The sequence below is a fragment of the Chenopodium album genome, chromosome 6 (genome assembly GCF_948465745.1).
Source record: "Chenopodium album chromosome 6, dcCheAlbu1.1, whole genome shotgun sequence".
In the NCBI taxonomy this organism is placed as follows: domain Eukaryota; kingdom Viridiplantae; phylum Streptophyta; class Magnoliopsida; order Caryophyllales; family Amaranthaceae; genus Chenopodium; species Chenopodium album.
In genome coordinates this window covers 74166378-74181278 of record NC_137839.1, presented here as the reverse complement: position 1 = coordinate 74181278, position 14901 = coordinate 74166378, and the positions used below count along the sequence as shown (strand labels likewise).

At 32.8% G+C, this 14901-nt stretch overlaps 2 protein-coding genes and 1 non-coding gene across 3 annotated transcripts; 2 read left to right on the top strand and 1 right to left on the bottom strand.

Annotated features, from left to right (window-relative positions):
* Positions 1 to 5483: 5483 nt before the first annotated feature.
* Positions 5484 to 7633, top strand: LOC145637228 (uncharacterized). Its single transcript, XM_081688703.1, has 2 exons — positions 5484 to 6088; positions 6667 to 7633. Exons 1-2 carry the CDS (start codon positions 5484 to 5486, stop codon positions 7631 to 7633), a joined length of 1572 nt encoding a protein of 523 aa, XP_081544829.1.
* A 330-nt stretch (positions 7634 to 7963) lies between these two features.
* TRNAM-CAU (transfer RNA methionine (anticodon CAU)) lies at positions 7964 to 8049 on the top strand. Its single transcript is given in 2 exon segments — positions 7964 to 8001; positions 8014 to 8049. It is a non-coding gene; the product is annotated as a tRNA-Met (tRNA).
* A 1097-nt stretch (positions 8050 to 9146) lies between these two features.
* LOC145635258 (uncharacterized) lies at positions 9147 to 13353 on the bottom strand. Its single transcript, XM_081686545.1, has 2 exons — positions 12741 to 13353; positions 9147 to 9736 (listed from the first exon to the last, which is right to left on the bottom strand). The coding sequence occupies exons 1-2, from the start codon at positions 13011 to 13013 to the stop codon at positions 9545 to 9547; spliced, it is 465 nt and encodes a 154-aa protein (XP_081542671.1). The 5' UTR covers positions 13014 to 13353; the 3' UTR covers positions 9147 to 9544.
* Positions 13354 to 14901: the final 1548 nt, after the last annotated feature.

Sequence of the window (14901 nt, the reverse complement as noted above, 5' to 3'; positions counted from 1 at the left end):
CAGACCTCTCTCTTCCTATCTCTCTCCTCTTTTCTCTCTCTATCATATGTTTTAATAATATTTTGATCAATGTTATGCATTTACAAATGCCTAACTTTCCTCCCTTTAAAATTTCTCGAGATTATAGCAAGATCTAAAAGATTATATCCAAAATGAGTACTGCGACAACTATGGGCAAGGTAGATTGATGTTTAGACTTCATAAATTATTTATTAATGTAAAAAAAAAAAAAAAAAAAAAAAAAAAAAAAAAAAGAGAGTAAGTACATCACCCGCATCAATGGAAAATTAATTTATTAATAACGAAGCTAATTGATGATTATTTTATCTAATAATGGAATTAAATGTTACATTTTGAATTTTTAATAGACAAAATAATAAATTAAGGTCATGTTCTCTTCACCTTAGCTTATTTTTACTAAACTGAAATTATTTTTACTGAAATGAATTTTTTTGCTAAATTTAAATTATTTTTACTAAACTGAATTTAATATTATTAAACTGATTTTTTTTTTTTTTTTTTTTGCTGAACTATAATTATTTTTACTGATTTTCTGTTACATTTTTTAAATTTACTAAACTAAACTTATTAATTTACTAAACTAAAATTATTTTTACTGAACTAAAATCATTTTTAAAGAACTAAAATTATTTCTATTGGATATTATTCTTTTTAAAGTAAAGTGAACAAGACCTAAATTATTAATATGTATTGCAAACATTATTAATTGTTGTGCATAAAGCCAATACTCGTCGTAATACACTAATACTAGTAGTTAAGTTGAAGTAAAGCTTGTGATTGAGTTTTACAAATTATGTAAGGCAAATGTAGATCACAAGACCCACAATCACAATCACCTTAATCATCGGTTAGAGTTGCTATTAAAGTTAATTGATATTAGTAATTTAATATTCTCAAGTCAAAAGGTGGTAGAAGATCACAATTAATGATTATACACTTTATATTATAATGACATTTTTTTGTTTGTTATATAGTTGGATGTAAGATATCATATCTTGTCAATATGTCATGGGCCCCAAAAAAAAAAAAAAAAAAAAAAAAAAAAGGTAGAAAAGTGGTTAATATTTAGAAGGGTATCCTTCAACTTTTGGGAAGGTCCATTATAAATTAAAGGAAAAAATCACTATTATGTCAGTTTGGTTACATAAGAACGCAATTTATGTCAATCTGAGTGACTCAACTTCATCAAGTACTGCATACTTACTTTGCATGTACGTTTTTATACTCTTTCTTTCAATTTTGTTATTGATACAAAGGGCAGTACATGGTAGTAGGACATTTGCAAATTAAATCTTGTGATATCACATTCAATTTTAATAAGGTAGTTGGTATGTATTGCTGGTACTTGTCAATACTTATCAATAAGGTAATTGAAATAGATGGGTAAAGTAAAGGAGATGTACAATGGATTTCGTATAACCGACTTGACATGTACGGAGTACTCCGTATGAAATAGTTCAGCTTGAATATGAATTGTACCTAAATTGACTTAAATCGACCAAAATATTGATACTTGATTGTATGACTAATCTAATGTACTCAGTAATAAGAGATTCTAATATATGACTCGATTATGTGTGTCTCATTAATAAGATAGACTCATGTACACATTTAAGGTTTTTCAAAAAAGAATAGAATGGTTAATGTGATGTGAAACCTCTCCTAAACAATTTTAAGGGCTTTCTAACTCAATATATTACCCCTTATTGCCTCACATTGATGTTAGTTTTGGCGAACAACACCGCTAGACACGAGATCGAGTATTATTTGAGAAGATAGTTTTATATTAACATTGATATTCATTCTCATCTATACTGTGTTGTGCACAACATAGTTTTTGAATATTCTTGAATTATATACCTTACTAGTTACGAGTTACAAGACTTACAACCCATGATATTCAAGCTAGTTTGATGGGTTGATCACTCTCCCTTGATGTATTTTACGATCTATTATGCTTTGCTTGTAACTTGTAAAGTTGTAAGTATTGAACTAATAAGAGGTTTCTACAGAATTCAAAACTTGACCTATTTGATCATTTACGAAATTCAAAATAGAGTCACATGAACACACACTATCCCTATAATAGAATTACATGCATTTTCAAAAGCTCACGGATATGATTATGGACTATTAATACCCTTGTATTCTATTTATAGAAGTTGTAATAAATAACAATGGAAAACATTGATGCATAAAATTAAAACTTCATACCTATAAATCAAATTTGTATCTTATGAAGTAATTATACAGTCATTTTGCTCCTGCAGACTAATTAAAGTGCAAACTCCTTTGAAGGAAAGCACTGAGACGTATACTGGGAAGAAATCAGCCACTTGGCATTCACATTGTACGGTAACAATCTAAAGAGTAAAGAGCCGTTGTGGTTTAAATTATAGTGACCATTTAGGGCTAAGGTCTAGGATTGTTTTTGTTTGGGTATGAAAAATGGTAGGCACTAGGATGGTAGGATTGCTAGCAGGCACCAACTGGTGGCCTGGACAGTGGACACACATTTTAGACCCTTTATACTGCAAGGCAACGTTTAATTCATCTGATTTAAATTTCTCCAATTTGATTGAGCTTAGTCTTATTATTACGCTAATTGCTAATAAAATATTTATAAAATAAGATGTCTTTGTATTAATATAGATGTGCACAATTCAGATATAAAAACACCTAATAAACTTTTTTTTTATAATTTAGGGATCGAACATAGCATCAAGCTACTCATATATAAGCCGAGTTAGGGCATGTTCACTTCAGCTTAATTTTATTTAAGTTCAGTTCCGCTCCAATCACTTCAGATTAGCTCCTAATTTCCTTCTCTCATAAAATATTCATTTCAGCTGAGTTCAGTTCAGTTTAGTAAATGTGAGCAGACCCTAAGTTCACTTCAACTTAATTTCAATTCAGTTCAGCTCCTAATTTCCTTCTCTCATAAAATATTCATTATACCTCTATTCAGTTCAGCTCATTTCTGTAAATATGAATAGGTCCTTAGTGTCATAGTGAGACACTTAACTGTAGACATAAAATTTGCACCAATTATATGTCGTCTAATTACATTAGAAAAGATTAAGATTAATTAGATAATACAAAGATAACTATGATTACATACTTATATCATTATATGAGTTTAGTTATGCTATGCTTTAGATTAAAATCATACTCGGAGTATATACAAACAAGTCACTTTCCATCTCAAATTTTTCATAGGGAAATGAAAAATCCACGCTAACAACTCTATCTTCCAAGATTATCATCACCAAATTTTAAATTGTCATTTACCTCAAAATCTCACATGCTTTCGTTTCTATTGCTTCCATTTTATCCTTCAATAATATTGTTAGTTCATGTGTTGTGGTCTTACCTTCTTGTCATTTAGTAGCCAAAATATCTCCTCTTTTATTAATTTTGGGCCATTTGAGGCCTGGTTATTAAAAGGTACAAAGCCAAGCGTTAAGAATTTCTAATAAAATGCAAAAAAGGCCCAAATATGTGAGCTACTTCCTAAATAAAAAGCCCAAACATAAAACTAGAAGAAAAATCCTGCAAATGAAGGTAAAGCTCCCTCTCTAATTACATGTTTTTCCAACATCTCTTTGGTACTTTGTAGTTCACTAGTTTGTAATAACTTTGTATAACTTCATGTGTTAAAACTACTTAGAATTATTTCCAAGGATTTTCTAATGTCTTTATAAATCTTAAAAAGTGCTCACAAACACTTGTTAGAATAATTGGTATATGAATCGCAAATCATAATTTATCAAAGGATTTACACCAAGTTACTTTTTATTAAGTGTGTTTTAGCTGATGTTTACGAAGTACTCCGTATTAAAGATAATTAATTCATTGAGTAATTACGTGAAACAATGGTACCATTAGTTTATTAATAATAATGTTGTATAAATATAATGTACTCCATAACTTTTTTTTTTGTATTTAAAGAGCCACTAAGAGCGAGGGTGAGAATCGATCCCAAAATCTCTTGGAACCGTAAAGGAAACTCTAACCACTTGAGCTATCCCTCACTCTCACTCAGACCAACACGCAATTTTGTGTCACAAAAAAAAAAAGCTACAAACAATAAAGGGTTGAGTAGAGGGAATATAAGAGTCATCAGCCAATCACATACTTTGAACAAAGAGCACACGAATGCAGGTGAATCAATTGTGCAAACGAACATCAAACTAATTATAGACCTCAAATTCGTTAATTAGTCCATACTCCATCTCTCTAAAAAATAATTGACACAATCAAACTTTACACACATGTCGATGCACTAGTTTGACCTTATTTTTACATAAAGTAAATAACAAAAAAAATTATCACACTACTATTTTATATTATACAAATCACCTTTTAGCCCGACTATATAATTTTCTTTAAATCTTATACAGTACTTAGTTTTGCATGCAATTGTTATGAAACGGAGAGAGTATAAATATAATTCATGTTGGCTACTGTTTAAAGCTTAAAATAGAAGACTTAAGAAGCAATTAGTTTTGGCCTCTTCCATGCATTTTCGTAATCAGATCATACAAATTAAAAACCCTTTATTATGTATCAGCACATATAGTCATCATGTGGATGAAATGGGTAGGCACTTACGCGTGGAGATAACATTTTTTGAAGAAAAAAGAAGCTGATCATAGAAAGAAGAAAAAACTGAAAACGATAATTCTAATTTGGGTGTACAAAACATGTGAATGACTTGGTACCAAGATTTATCGTAAAATTATACCTTTGCAAACTGGAGTGTTAATGGTCCTTTTTTTTTGTTTATACAAAGTACTAAATTAAGAAAATTTGAACCTTAAAAATTAATATGTAAAGATAATTTTTTTTTTAAAAAAAAAACAAAGAAAATGTTTGGTTAACGTTTAGAATAATTTAAAGTAGAAATTGATAATAATTAAACGACTATGAAGACCTCGATTTGTGAACAAGTAGTGCCTTAATGTCGATTTTATTTTATTTTATTTTATTTTAGCCGTGAAATTTCCTCTATTGATGTTATATGGGGTCATTTTGGGGCCATAATAGTCAAATTTGAGGTTGAAGTTAGCCAAAAACTTAGCAATTTCAACTCAATATATGTGCTAGGAATTGCCTTGGCTTGTCTATGCTTCAGTTTATGAGCCGTAAGAATTTTCTAGTCTTAAAAAAAAAAATAAAAAAAATTCAACAACAATTTTTCGCATCTTGGAAAAAAAAAGTACAAAGGCAATTACCTACACGTAAACTGAAGTGTTAATGATCCTTTTTTATACTAAATTTGAGTCTTAAGAGTTAAAATAAAAATACAATTTACACTGTTATGGTAAATTGTAAATGGAAAATATATATGCAATATGATTAACTATTTGAAATCCATGTCTATAAATTTGTAGTAGTGAACATGCATTCCACAACACACTTATACTTAAGAGCTTAAACAAAAGTTGTAATAAAAAAAAATGTCAATCCCTTCAAATTCTCCTTGGAGAGGTTGTGCGGCAAGCTACCCACAACCTTTAACACAAGATGAAGAGTTGAGAGTTCAATCATTAGTAGAAACAATCCACTACTTCAACTGTCAGACCTTAGATCCGCCCTTACCTGACATTGTTTACCGGAACAGTACCGGAGACTCAGATGTCAGCCGTCGTGTGTTCAGGTGGGACCGTGCTCATTATGAGGACGTGTTTCGAGATGGGTTTCAGGTGAGGCGTCAACAAGACACCCAAGACAATGTGTTCTACAATTTAGAACACTATGTTAAGAATAATACTGGGCGTCCTCTTGGGAATACCGTACACCCAACTAATTATGCATTTGTCAGTACCACGCTTAATAGCGGCTGGTACCCTTCGATCCAGCTCCCCCCGAATCAAGACCGGCTGGTTGTGGAAGCGTGGCGGTATGAGATTTATGCACCTGGGGGAATCTTGATGGCTCAAACTCTTGATGACCAACGATACCAGATTACCTCCCAAGATGAGGTTTGCTTTGTTGCTGGTATTGCACCTCAATACATCCGTTCTGCCCAACGATTTAGGCTTGTTGTTAGCAGTGGCTCAAGGTTTGTTCGTCACAATTTTATTAAACTCTTTCTTATTATCAATTTAATTCTAATTTACACTATATAACCATTAATCTGATCATAAAACTAACCACTTTCGTATATATGCATGTCTGGAATTTATATCACTTGAGAAAGTCAACATTCAAGGAGTTCACGTTGATACTTATTATCCCTTACTAGCTACAGTACTAAATTCCAAACGTTGATCCTAAATTTCCCGTTTCATCGTAATCTCAATTTTGGTTACTCTCTTTGTTTCATAAAGTTATTCATCTGCATATATCATTGTGAATTATTGATTGCATATATCTTTAATGTCGCACTATCAAAGTTAACGTAGATGTTATATTTTAATGCAGTAAATAACTAAATATTTAGCCTAGACCAACTTATTTTACTAGCTAGTCCAAGATGTAGTCATGTAGCATATTATCAATTGGCTTAATTTATTATGTCTTTGATTTACTACTGTACTGTCTACTTTCCTCTCTTGTCTTGTCAATTTAATTTTCTCTGTATTATTTACCCTCTCCCTCCAATATTTACGAAAAGTTTATTATAATTCGATGAAACAGGTGTTCAAGACGAGAAAGAGTAGACAATGTACTATTTATAAACTCGAATTTCAACCCACAATCCCATCCGCAAAGGCTGATCAACCTTCAAAGACCAATAACTTACTACAAAGCTGAAAACGGCGAAAGGGTAAGTCTAAGCATAAACAAATGTCAATTATCAGGGGATAAAAAGAACAACACCACCAATTGTTCCATGATAGAATGGTACACTGATGGGGTAAGTAAGTCAGAGGGCTATATTGACGCTGCATTCCGTTCGTCGCGTACTAATGAAGTATACCTCTTCATGAAGAACGAGTATCTGCTACTCGACTACGCACCAGGGTCATCAGATGACAGAGTACTCAACGGACCGCTTTTGATACCCTATGGGTTCCATTCACTAAAGGGTACCGCCTTTGGAGAGTATGGAGTAGATTGTTCTTTTGGATCTGATAATAAGTATGAAGCTTTTATTTTTTCAGGAAATTTATGTGCCCGGATGAACTACGCTCCGGGCACAACAAACGACCGTATCACCAGCGGTCCCATGACTATCACTAAGATGTTCCCTTTCTTCAAAAACACTGACTTCCAAAACGGAGTAGATGCCGCTTTTGAGTCATCTACTCCGTATGAAGCCTATCTATTTAAAGGCGATCAGTATGCTCTTATAAACTACAAGATGGACAACAATGCCTCTCCCCGTCTTATCGCCATCCGTTCTATATCACAGGGGTTTGGTAGTTTGAGGAACACCATCTTCGAAAGCGGGTTTGATGCGGCATTTGCTTCACACCGAAACAATGAGGCTTACCTCTTTAAAGGTGACTCGTATGCGCTCATAAACTTTGCTCCTGGTTCAACAGATGACTCTCTTATTGGCGGGGTTAAGAAAATTCTTCCTAATTGGACTTCTCTGCAATCCATATTGCCTCGGAACAACCGTGGTATTGACATAACTGCTGATGATGAATCAACTTGAAAATCATTGCAATATATAGTCCTACTACAAGCTAAGTTGTTTTATGAGGATTATATTTAGAGTTTGTCTACAAGTTTTTACTTCTCACTTGAGAAGGTTTTTCTTGTTTCAGGCTTAGGGTATTTAAAATTTTAAATTATATGCACTTTTATTTTTATTAAGAATAAAGCAATGTTACTTAGCTTCTTGGACAAAAAAAACTAATAATACCGTGATGTAATACAATAGCATTTAGTTGGATGTTTTAAGTTCTTGAAGTGCAATTTCTGTGATTGGCTACTTGCTTGTTTTTGGAGTTATAATTAATTTAGAGCTAAATGTATCAACATTGGGGTGGTGGCGCAGTTGGCTAGCGCGTAGGTCTCATAGCTTGTTGAGTGATCCTGAGGTCGAGAGTTCGAGCCTCTCTCACCCCATTTTTTTTTTACTATTGTGGGAGGGACCTAGGCGATAGATCATGGCCTTAAGTTGAGCATAACCCTCACTTTAGTGATTAGGCTCGTCCGTGGGTCGGGCCAAGTCCAAGGCACGTAAATCAGAGATCTCCCTACACTATCTTTATTCAAGTAATTTTAACTTTAAACCCTTAATTATGAGTGTTTACGATAGATCATGGCCTTAAATTGAGCATAACCCTCACTTTAGTGATTAGGCTCGTCCGTGGGTCGGGCCAAGTCCAAGGCACGTAAATCAGAGATCTCCCTACACTATCTTTATTCAAGTAATTTTAACTTTAAACCCTTAACTATGAGTGTTTTTACAATTCTATATTATTTAGTAAAAAAAAATTATCATAACTAATCATTCACAATTAATAAAAAAATCTATGTAAAGAGTAATTAAATTTTCTAACAAATTAAATGTAGGTCAACAAAGACAATAGTCGTGTTAGAATTTAGGGTTGAGGTGTCAAAATCAAGATTGATCTATATATATTTTGCATGACAAAGGAAGATGGTCTGAATAAAATACAATCAATATGAAAGTGACTATTTAATAGATAAACCTTGATATAAAAAGTTAGGTCACATATTAAATCAAAGTATGCAGTCTAGTAAGACAAACAAACAAACAATCAAACATGAATTTATTGTCAATTGGTTTACATACTCTGTCAATGAATTATATTCGTGTATAATTGTATAAATAAAGTCCCCACCTTGATATGAAATTATGTTTGGTCACATAAATCAACATTTGACATACATGCAACAGAAACTATTGTATAACATGCTTCGTTTAAAGACTGAAACATATGAATGATACGTAGTAATAAAGCATGTAGTTAATTCACCAAGTCTAGTTATAATTTGGAAAAATCTGCGAAAAATAATTCGAATTATTGGCAATATATGCATAAATTTGGAAATATCTGCTAAAAATAATTCGAATTATTGGCAATATATGTATATTAGTCATACGGCATAAATTGTGTCCACAATATCACCTATATAGCTCAGGTTCATGTAACATCAATACTCCGGCAACAAAGAGTGTTAAGATAACAAAGATTACCGTTGTAATTTTCAAAATGATGTAAATGACAGTGAAATATAAAAATAATGTTTAGAACATGTTGGTTCTCTAATTTCTGACCATGTCAAAAAACTTGGTCCAAAACATGGTATGAATCAGCTTGTGCTCAACATATCAATTACATATTCCAATTTTTTTACAACCGGGGATTTCAATTTGATCCGCAACTTCATCGACCCCTAGAAACTGAAAGCAGTAAGCCTTGCTCGCCTCAGTCTCTCAAAGTGAAAGGGCGAGTCTACACAAAGGAGCGAGATGCTCTATGTACAAGTAGTAAACAACTCAAATGGAGAAGAAAATCTCCATTGTGCGAGCTAAAAATTGTCCATATTAAAAAGAAATTTGCAACAATATGTGCTATTGTGCTATCTATCTTTAGACTGATTCTCTTACGATAGCTTGCAGGGTACTTCTGGCATTTTGAGGGCCTTTTGGAGGTAATTTAAACTTACAGGGTGGCCAATGGATGCGGTCAGGAGGGCACGGAAGAGGAACCGGATGAGCAATGAAAGTTGGAATATTATCTCCAGGCATCACTACCGGATGCTCTTGAGAGTAGACTGTCATCTGAAGACGAAAACAAAGACACATTAAAATGACAATTTAGACATCACACTGTTAAAAATGTCTACTCTATTTCTGTCTGTCACACAAGCAGGCCTTCTGCAGGACTGATGGCAACATAGGAACCACAAAAACCACCAAAAATTAAATAAGATAAGATCAACAAACAGCTGATTAGAGCAGCTGGTATCATTCTATATAAGAGGATAAAAAACATACACGTATATGTAAAAGTTTGTGATCTAACCTAACAATTATATACCAAGCTAAGCTCGGCCTTGTGGAAAGGAGAGCACCTTCTAACTTCAAGGTTGGGGATTCAATCCCCACTTTGGAGGAGGATCCCCTTACCTATCCCACACTACCAAAGTGGAGGAGGGATCCCCTTACCCTATCCCACACTCCCAAAGTGCCTAGCCAGCTGGCCTAGGTTGACCCGTGAAGGGTTCCGGCTCAGTAAAGCCCTTTTTTTACTTTAAAAAAAATATAACAATGTATACGAGCACCTACTCCCAACTGGTTGCTTTACCCTAAATTCCGTACATGGTATTAAAGCTCGGGGTACCACAAAAATTATATACTTGTCCGTGTATGATTGCATCTATTGTATGTCAATAAAAGCAGGTCAATAAAGGCAGAGTCATCTAATCTTAAGAATTGTGTGACATCCCAATTCCCAAGGAGTTCAGTATCAATTGCAAGTTTGCAACATGCAGTAGACTTGAAGAACATAATCTTTTATGACCAAGTTTTAAGTGCAAGTGTCATTACTAATAGGAAGTATAGGACCCTAAAAGATAAAATTGGCACACACAAAAATGCACGTAGCTTAACAAACTCTGTAAATTACATGTTTTTCAAGCTAATGGAAAGTATTGGAGCTGTAACACACAAAGAAATCAATGTCTCTATAAAAAGTTGAATATGGATTTGAAGCAAATGAAGGAAGGGAAATCAGAGTCAGGATAGAAAAATAATGAAGTACAAGTCAATTGATCCTTCCAAGACACATCCATAGAATGTCAAAACCCTTGGAGGTAAAGATGGAGGAATGCTAAAAATATCTCTCCTAATGACCTAATCCATGCTGAATTATACGGAGTAATATATTAGAATGCCGACCTACTACGACTATTTATCTTCATTACATAATACTAAAAGGCAGTGTTTGTTAGCTTTCTAAACAAGATTGAAGATGACAAAACATTGAAATCTTGATGACAAATTTATTAGCTAGACAGCGAGTGAGACAGCATAGACAAGAATGAAAACAATGATTTGCTCTTCTGAATGGGCTAAGATAAACAATAAATTAATAGCTTAAAAGAAGACAACAAGGCTTGTCCATGAAGAAAGGGAATTAACTATAAAAACTATGAAGACATTAGTCATGTGGGACATTATATTATATGCATCTGGGTATTCATGGGCCATCAGAAATCTGCAATATTAGGAGATTTCTGTCTTGACTGGTAAGCATTAGCATCATGGCCCTCGGGCTGCTTTGCAACTTAAACATCTAGCAGACAAGAGGTTGGTTGAGCCATTGATTTTTTAATCAGGCACTCAAAAAAATCCAAAAGACAAACTCAATTCTGCACATGTGGGGATTTTGACAATATTACATTGCAACATTTGCAAGGGACTAAGATCCACAAATGCAAGGTTCCATGCAACATTGCTACTATTGCTTTCGTGCGTATCAGTGGACTCAAGACCAATACAACCTACATACAAGTGCGTAACAGCAATTAAATATTTTTATCCATCATCCCGAAAGTCCCAAATATACCCTGATTAAAAAACTCTAAAAGGCCTATCTAAAATGACCACAATGCTCCCATGTATCTATCTTCTCTTAACCGATAGATGCATATGGGTTGCATACTTGGACACGAGTAAGAAGGTTTATAGAGTCTTGCTATAATCAATGTACTCCAACTCACACAACTAGCTTAGAGAATTTAACCTCAAATAAAACAAAAATATGTTTCAAAGGACTTGCAGCTTTGTAGTAGCTAGAGGTTTACTTTAGACTATAGGCCAAAATAAAATTATTGAAGAGTGTCCAATTTAGTATGTGATGGGGATGGACCATGTAAAGTTACGTCCACAGAAAATTGAATTATCGTTTTCTTCTTTCCATCTGTTTCTTTCTTAATCTTTAGAAAATAATCATTACCCTAAATGAAATTAGTACCACCATTTCATCCACATGACTGTGCAGATGAAAAGGGTTTCTGCATGATTATAAAATTGGAAAAACTCAGGAAAGAGTTCAAATCAGAAGGACCAAAATCACATGGGAAGCTAAGACATCCTAAGAATGCCATTATTATATACGAAGTAGTACCAATGAGTTCAATTCACAACTACCATAAATTTCAGTAGGTTTAGTTCACAACTACAGTAAAGTTTCAATAAGTGCAAATAAGTTCAGATAAATTGAATAATAGTATCGAACACGGTCTAAATTACTAAAACAGGATAAATCTTACTCCGTACTAGCAAATTCAGATATACTGGAGACAAAATATCTAAGTTTCCTCAAATGTGACAGAATCCATGTAATGCTATGAATTGAAATCATCTTATTAAATTACCAAATTTAAAGAGCTTTCGGGAGCATAAAAAGATTAAAGCGAAGTACGGAGTATATAATAATACTACCAAGTGATAAAAAAAATGGTCACATTCACATTAATCCAGGAAGGCTGTTACCCTGCTGATAAAGTTAGCAAATTACTTAAACATTAGAAACCAATTACATGATAACAAAAAAGAAAATGCAAAAAATTTCCACAATTCAAGGGTAACTCACCAAATTAAAGAAATAAACTTTTACACCAAACAAAAGCAAATTTTTTCCAGAATCAAATCATTTTACATAAAGGGTACACAAATTGAGTAAAAAACACTTCTGATTCCTCAGATTTTCTGCAGTAACTTCATTCAGTAATTTCATCAAACAGTTAACAGGCATAGTAAAAAAAGGTGAAAAACAAACCTTGGGAGAAGAGTAACCAAGCTTTGAATGGAAACCCAGTTGGGATTCAATGTCACGGCGGCTAGGCAGCGGAAGTTCCGGCGGATTTGGGCGGAGAAACCTCTCAAAAATGGCCATAACAAGAAACATTGAAATAAGAACAGCAGTAGCAACAAAACCAAATGAAACTGCATTTACAGAACTGTCAAAATGACTCCAATGTACATCTGATCTCTCCAAATTCATTGTTGGAGACCCACTTGGTTGCCATCCCCAATTTTCACCTTCACCCATTTTCAAAAAATTTTAATTTGTTTATTATATAATAAATATTATTAATTCACCGAAAATGAAGAATAAAGTTTTCAGCTTTTTTATTTTTTCAAGCTTCTTTCTTACAGAAAATAAAATTGTAAAGTGAAGGAGAAAATTAAAATTAGTTATGTAAGTAGGATTTTGAGAAGAGAGGCTTTGGAATTTGGATAATAGTGTAATGTTGAAAGATTCAGATGTTTTTGTTTTTGTTTTTGTTTTATGTAGTGTTACTAGTGTAGAGAGGAGTGTGGACTGAGTAAGTGAGTAGTGAAGAGTGAGGAGAGAGAAAAGTGTGTAAACAATAGCTAGGGATGTATGGGAATGGGAACAAAGATGTGAACTTTTAAAATGGTCTTCATTTGGTCTTTTAACAACTACTCTTAGTCCCTTAGATGATGGATACTCCTAGTCTATTCAGGATGGAGTTTGGATTGATTTATGACGGGTCGAATATATTCAAATCGGGTATATTCGATTTAAAACTATCCACCCTGTTAACCCACCTCAGGTCGAATCGGTTTACTTTCAAATCGTGTTAAATTTTGGTCAAAATTTATTGGGTTTGAGTCGGGTCAACTTCAAATTGGTTCATATAAATTCGGATCGGAGTTTAAAACAGATTTGACTGGGTTAATTTTGGGTTGGATGAATTTGGATAAGGTTGATTCTTGATACTGATTCGGTTCATTTCGATTATGTTAAGTTCGATTTGATTATTAAGGTTGATTCAATATTCGGTCAATTTTGATTCAAAAACTTTTCATGCTTGGCTGAATTTTGGTTGGGTTAACCAAATTTAATATTCAAATAATTACATTCTTGAAATTGTAGTAATTATTAAGTCTTTTATTTATTTATTTTGTTATTGGTTCGATAGCAAGTCATTCAGTGTCATCTTTTTGAATCGTGTCACTAAAATATGTTTCAAAAAGAAAAAAAAAAAAAAAAAAAAAAAAAAAAGTAAATGACAAGTTGGATTTAAAAATATGGTTGGTTTAAAATCATATTAAGTCAAAATTAGGTCAGATCAAAATCAGGTCTGGTTAATATCAATTTGGATAAAAAAAACAGATTGGATTGAATCTAGTATTTTTTTGGTCAAGCGCAATTTCAGTTTGGATTAAGTTCAGGTCGAGTCATACCAGTTCAGTTTAAGTTCAAGTTGAGTCAAATCGGTACCGAGTAAAGTTCAAATCGGGTCAATTCTGATACGCGTTGAGTTCAGCTCGGTTACAGATCGGGTTTGGGTCTTGAATTTATGGGATCAAATCGGATAGATTACAGTTCGAGACGGATGGTTTTTTTCGGATCAGTTTGATTTTGACAACTCTAGAAGATACTACTACCTTTTATCCTTTTTATTAAGAACCTTTTTGGTTTTTTTATCGGAATTGAGAAAGTTGTAATTTTGTAAAAACTAATGATTGGGAGTATAAATATGCATGTGGGCAAAGAAATACAGAGAAAGAAAAGCATATTCAAATAAAAATGTTTATCATGAGATTCGAACTCACAACCACAAAAATATGCATTAGATGTCTTACCGTCTCATCCATATATTAATCATGTTTTAATACTCGACTCATAAATATATAAGTATATGGATTGGATAGAGATCTGAACATTTAATAAATGCAATTCTTAAAAAAAATTAATCCTATTATTTGCTAATTATGATCATCGAGATAATACATACAAGCAAGAAAAATTAAGTACTGTTATAAATTTTAGTTATTTAATTATTTTGATGATAATTATGTCTTTATTTTCATTATATTATAAATTATATACAAAAAATATGTATGTATAATTTTTTTTTTTTTAACAAGAACATATTTATATAATTAGTCAATAGTTGTTCCATAAA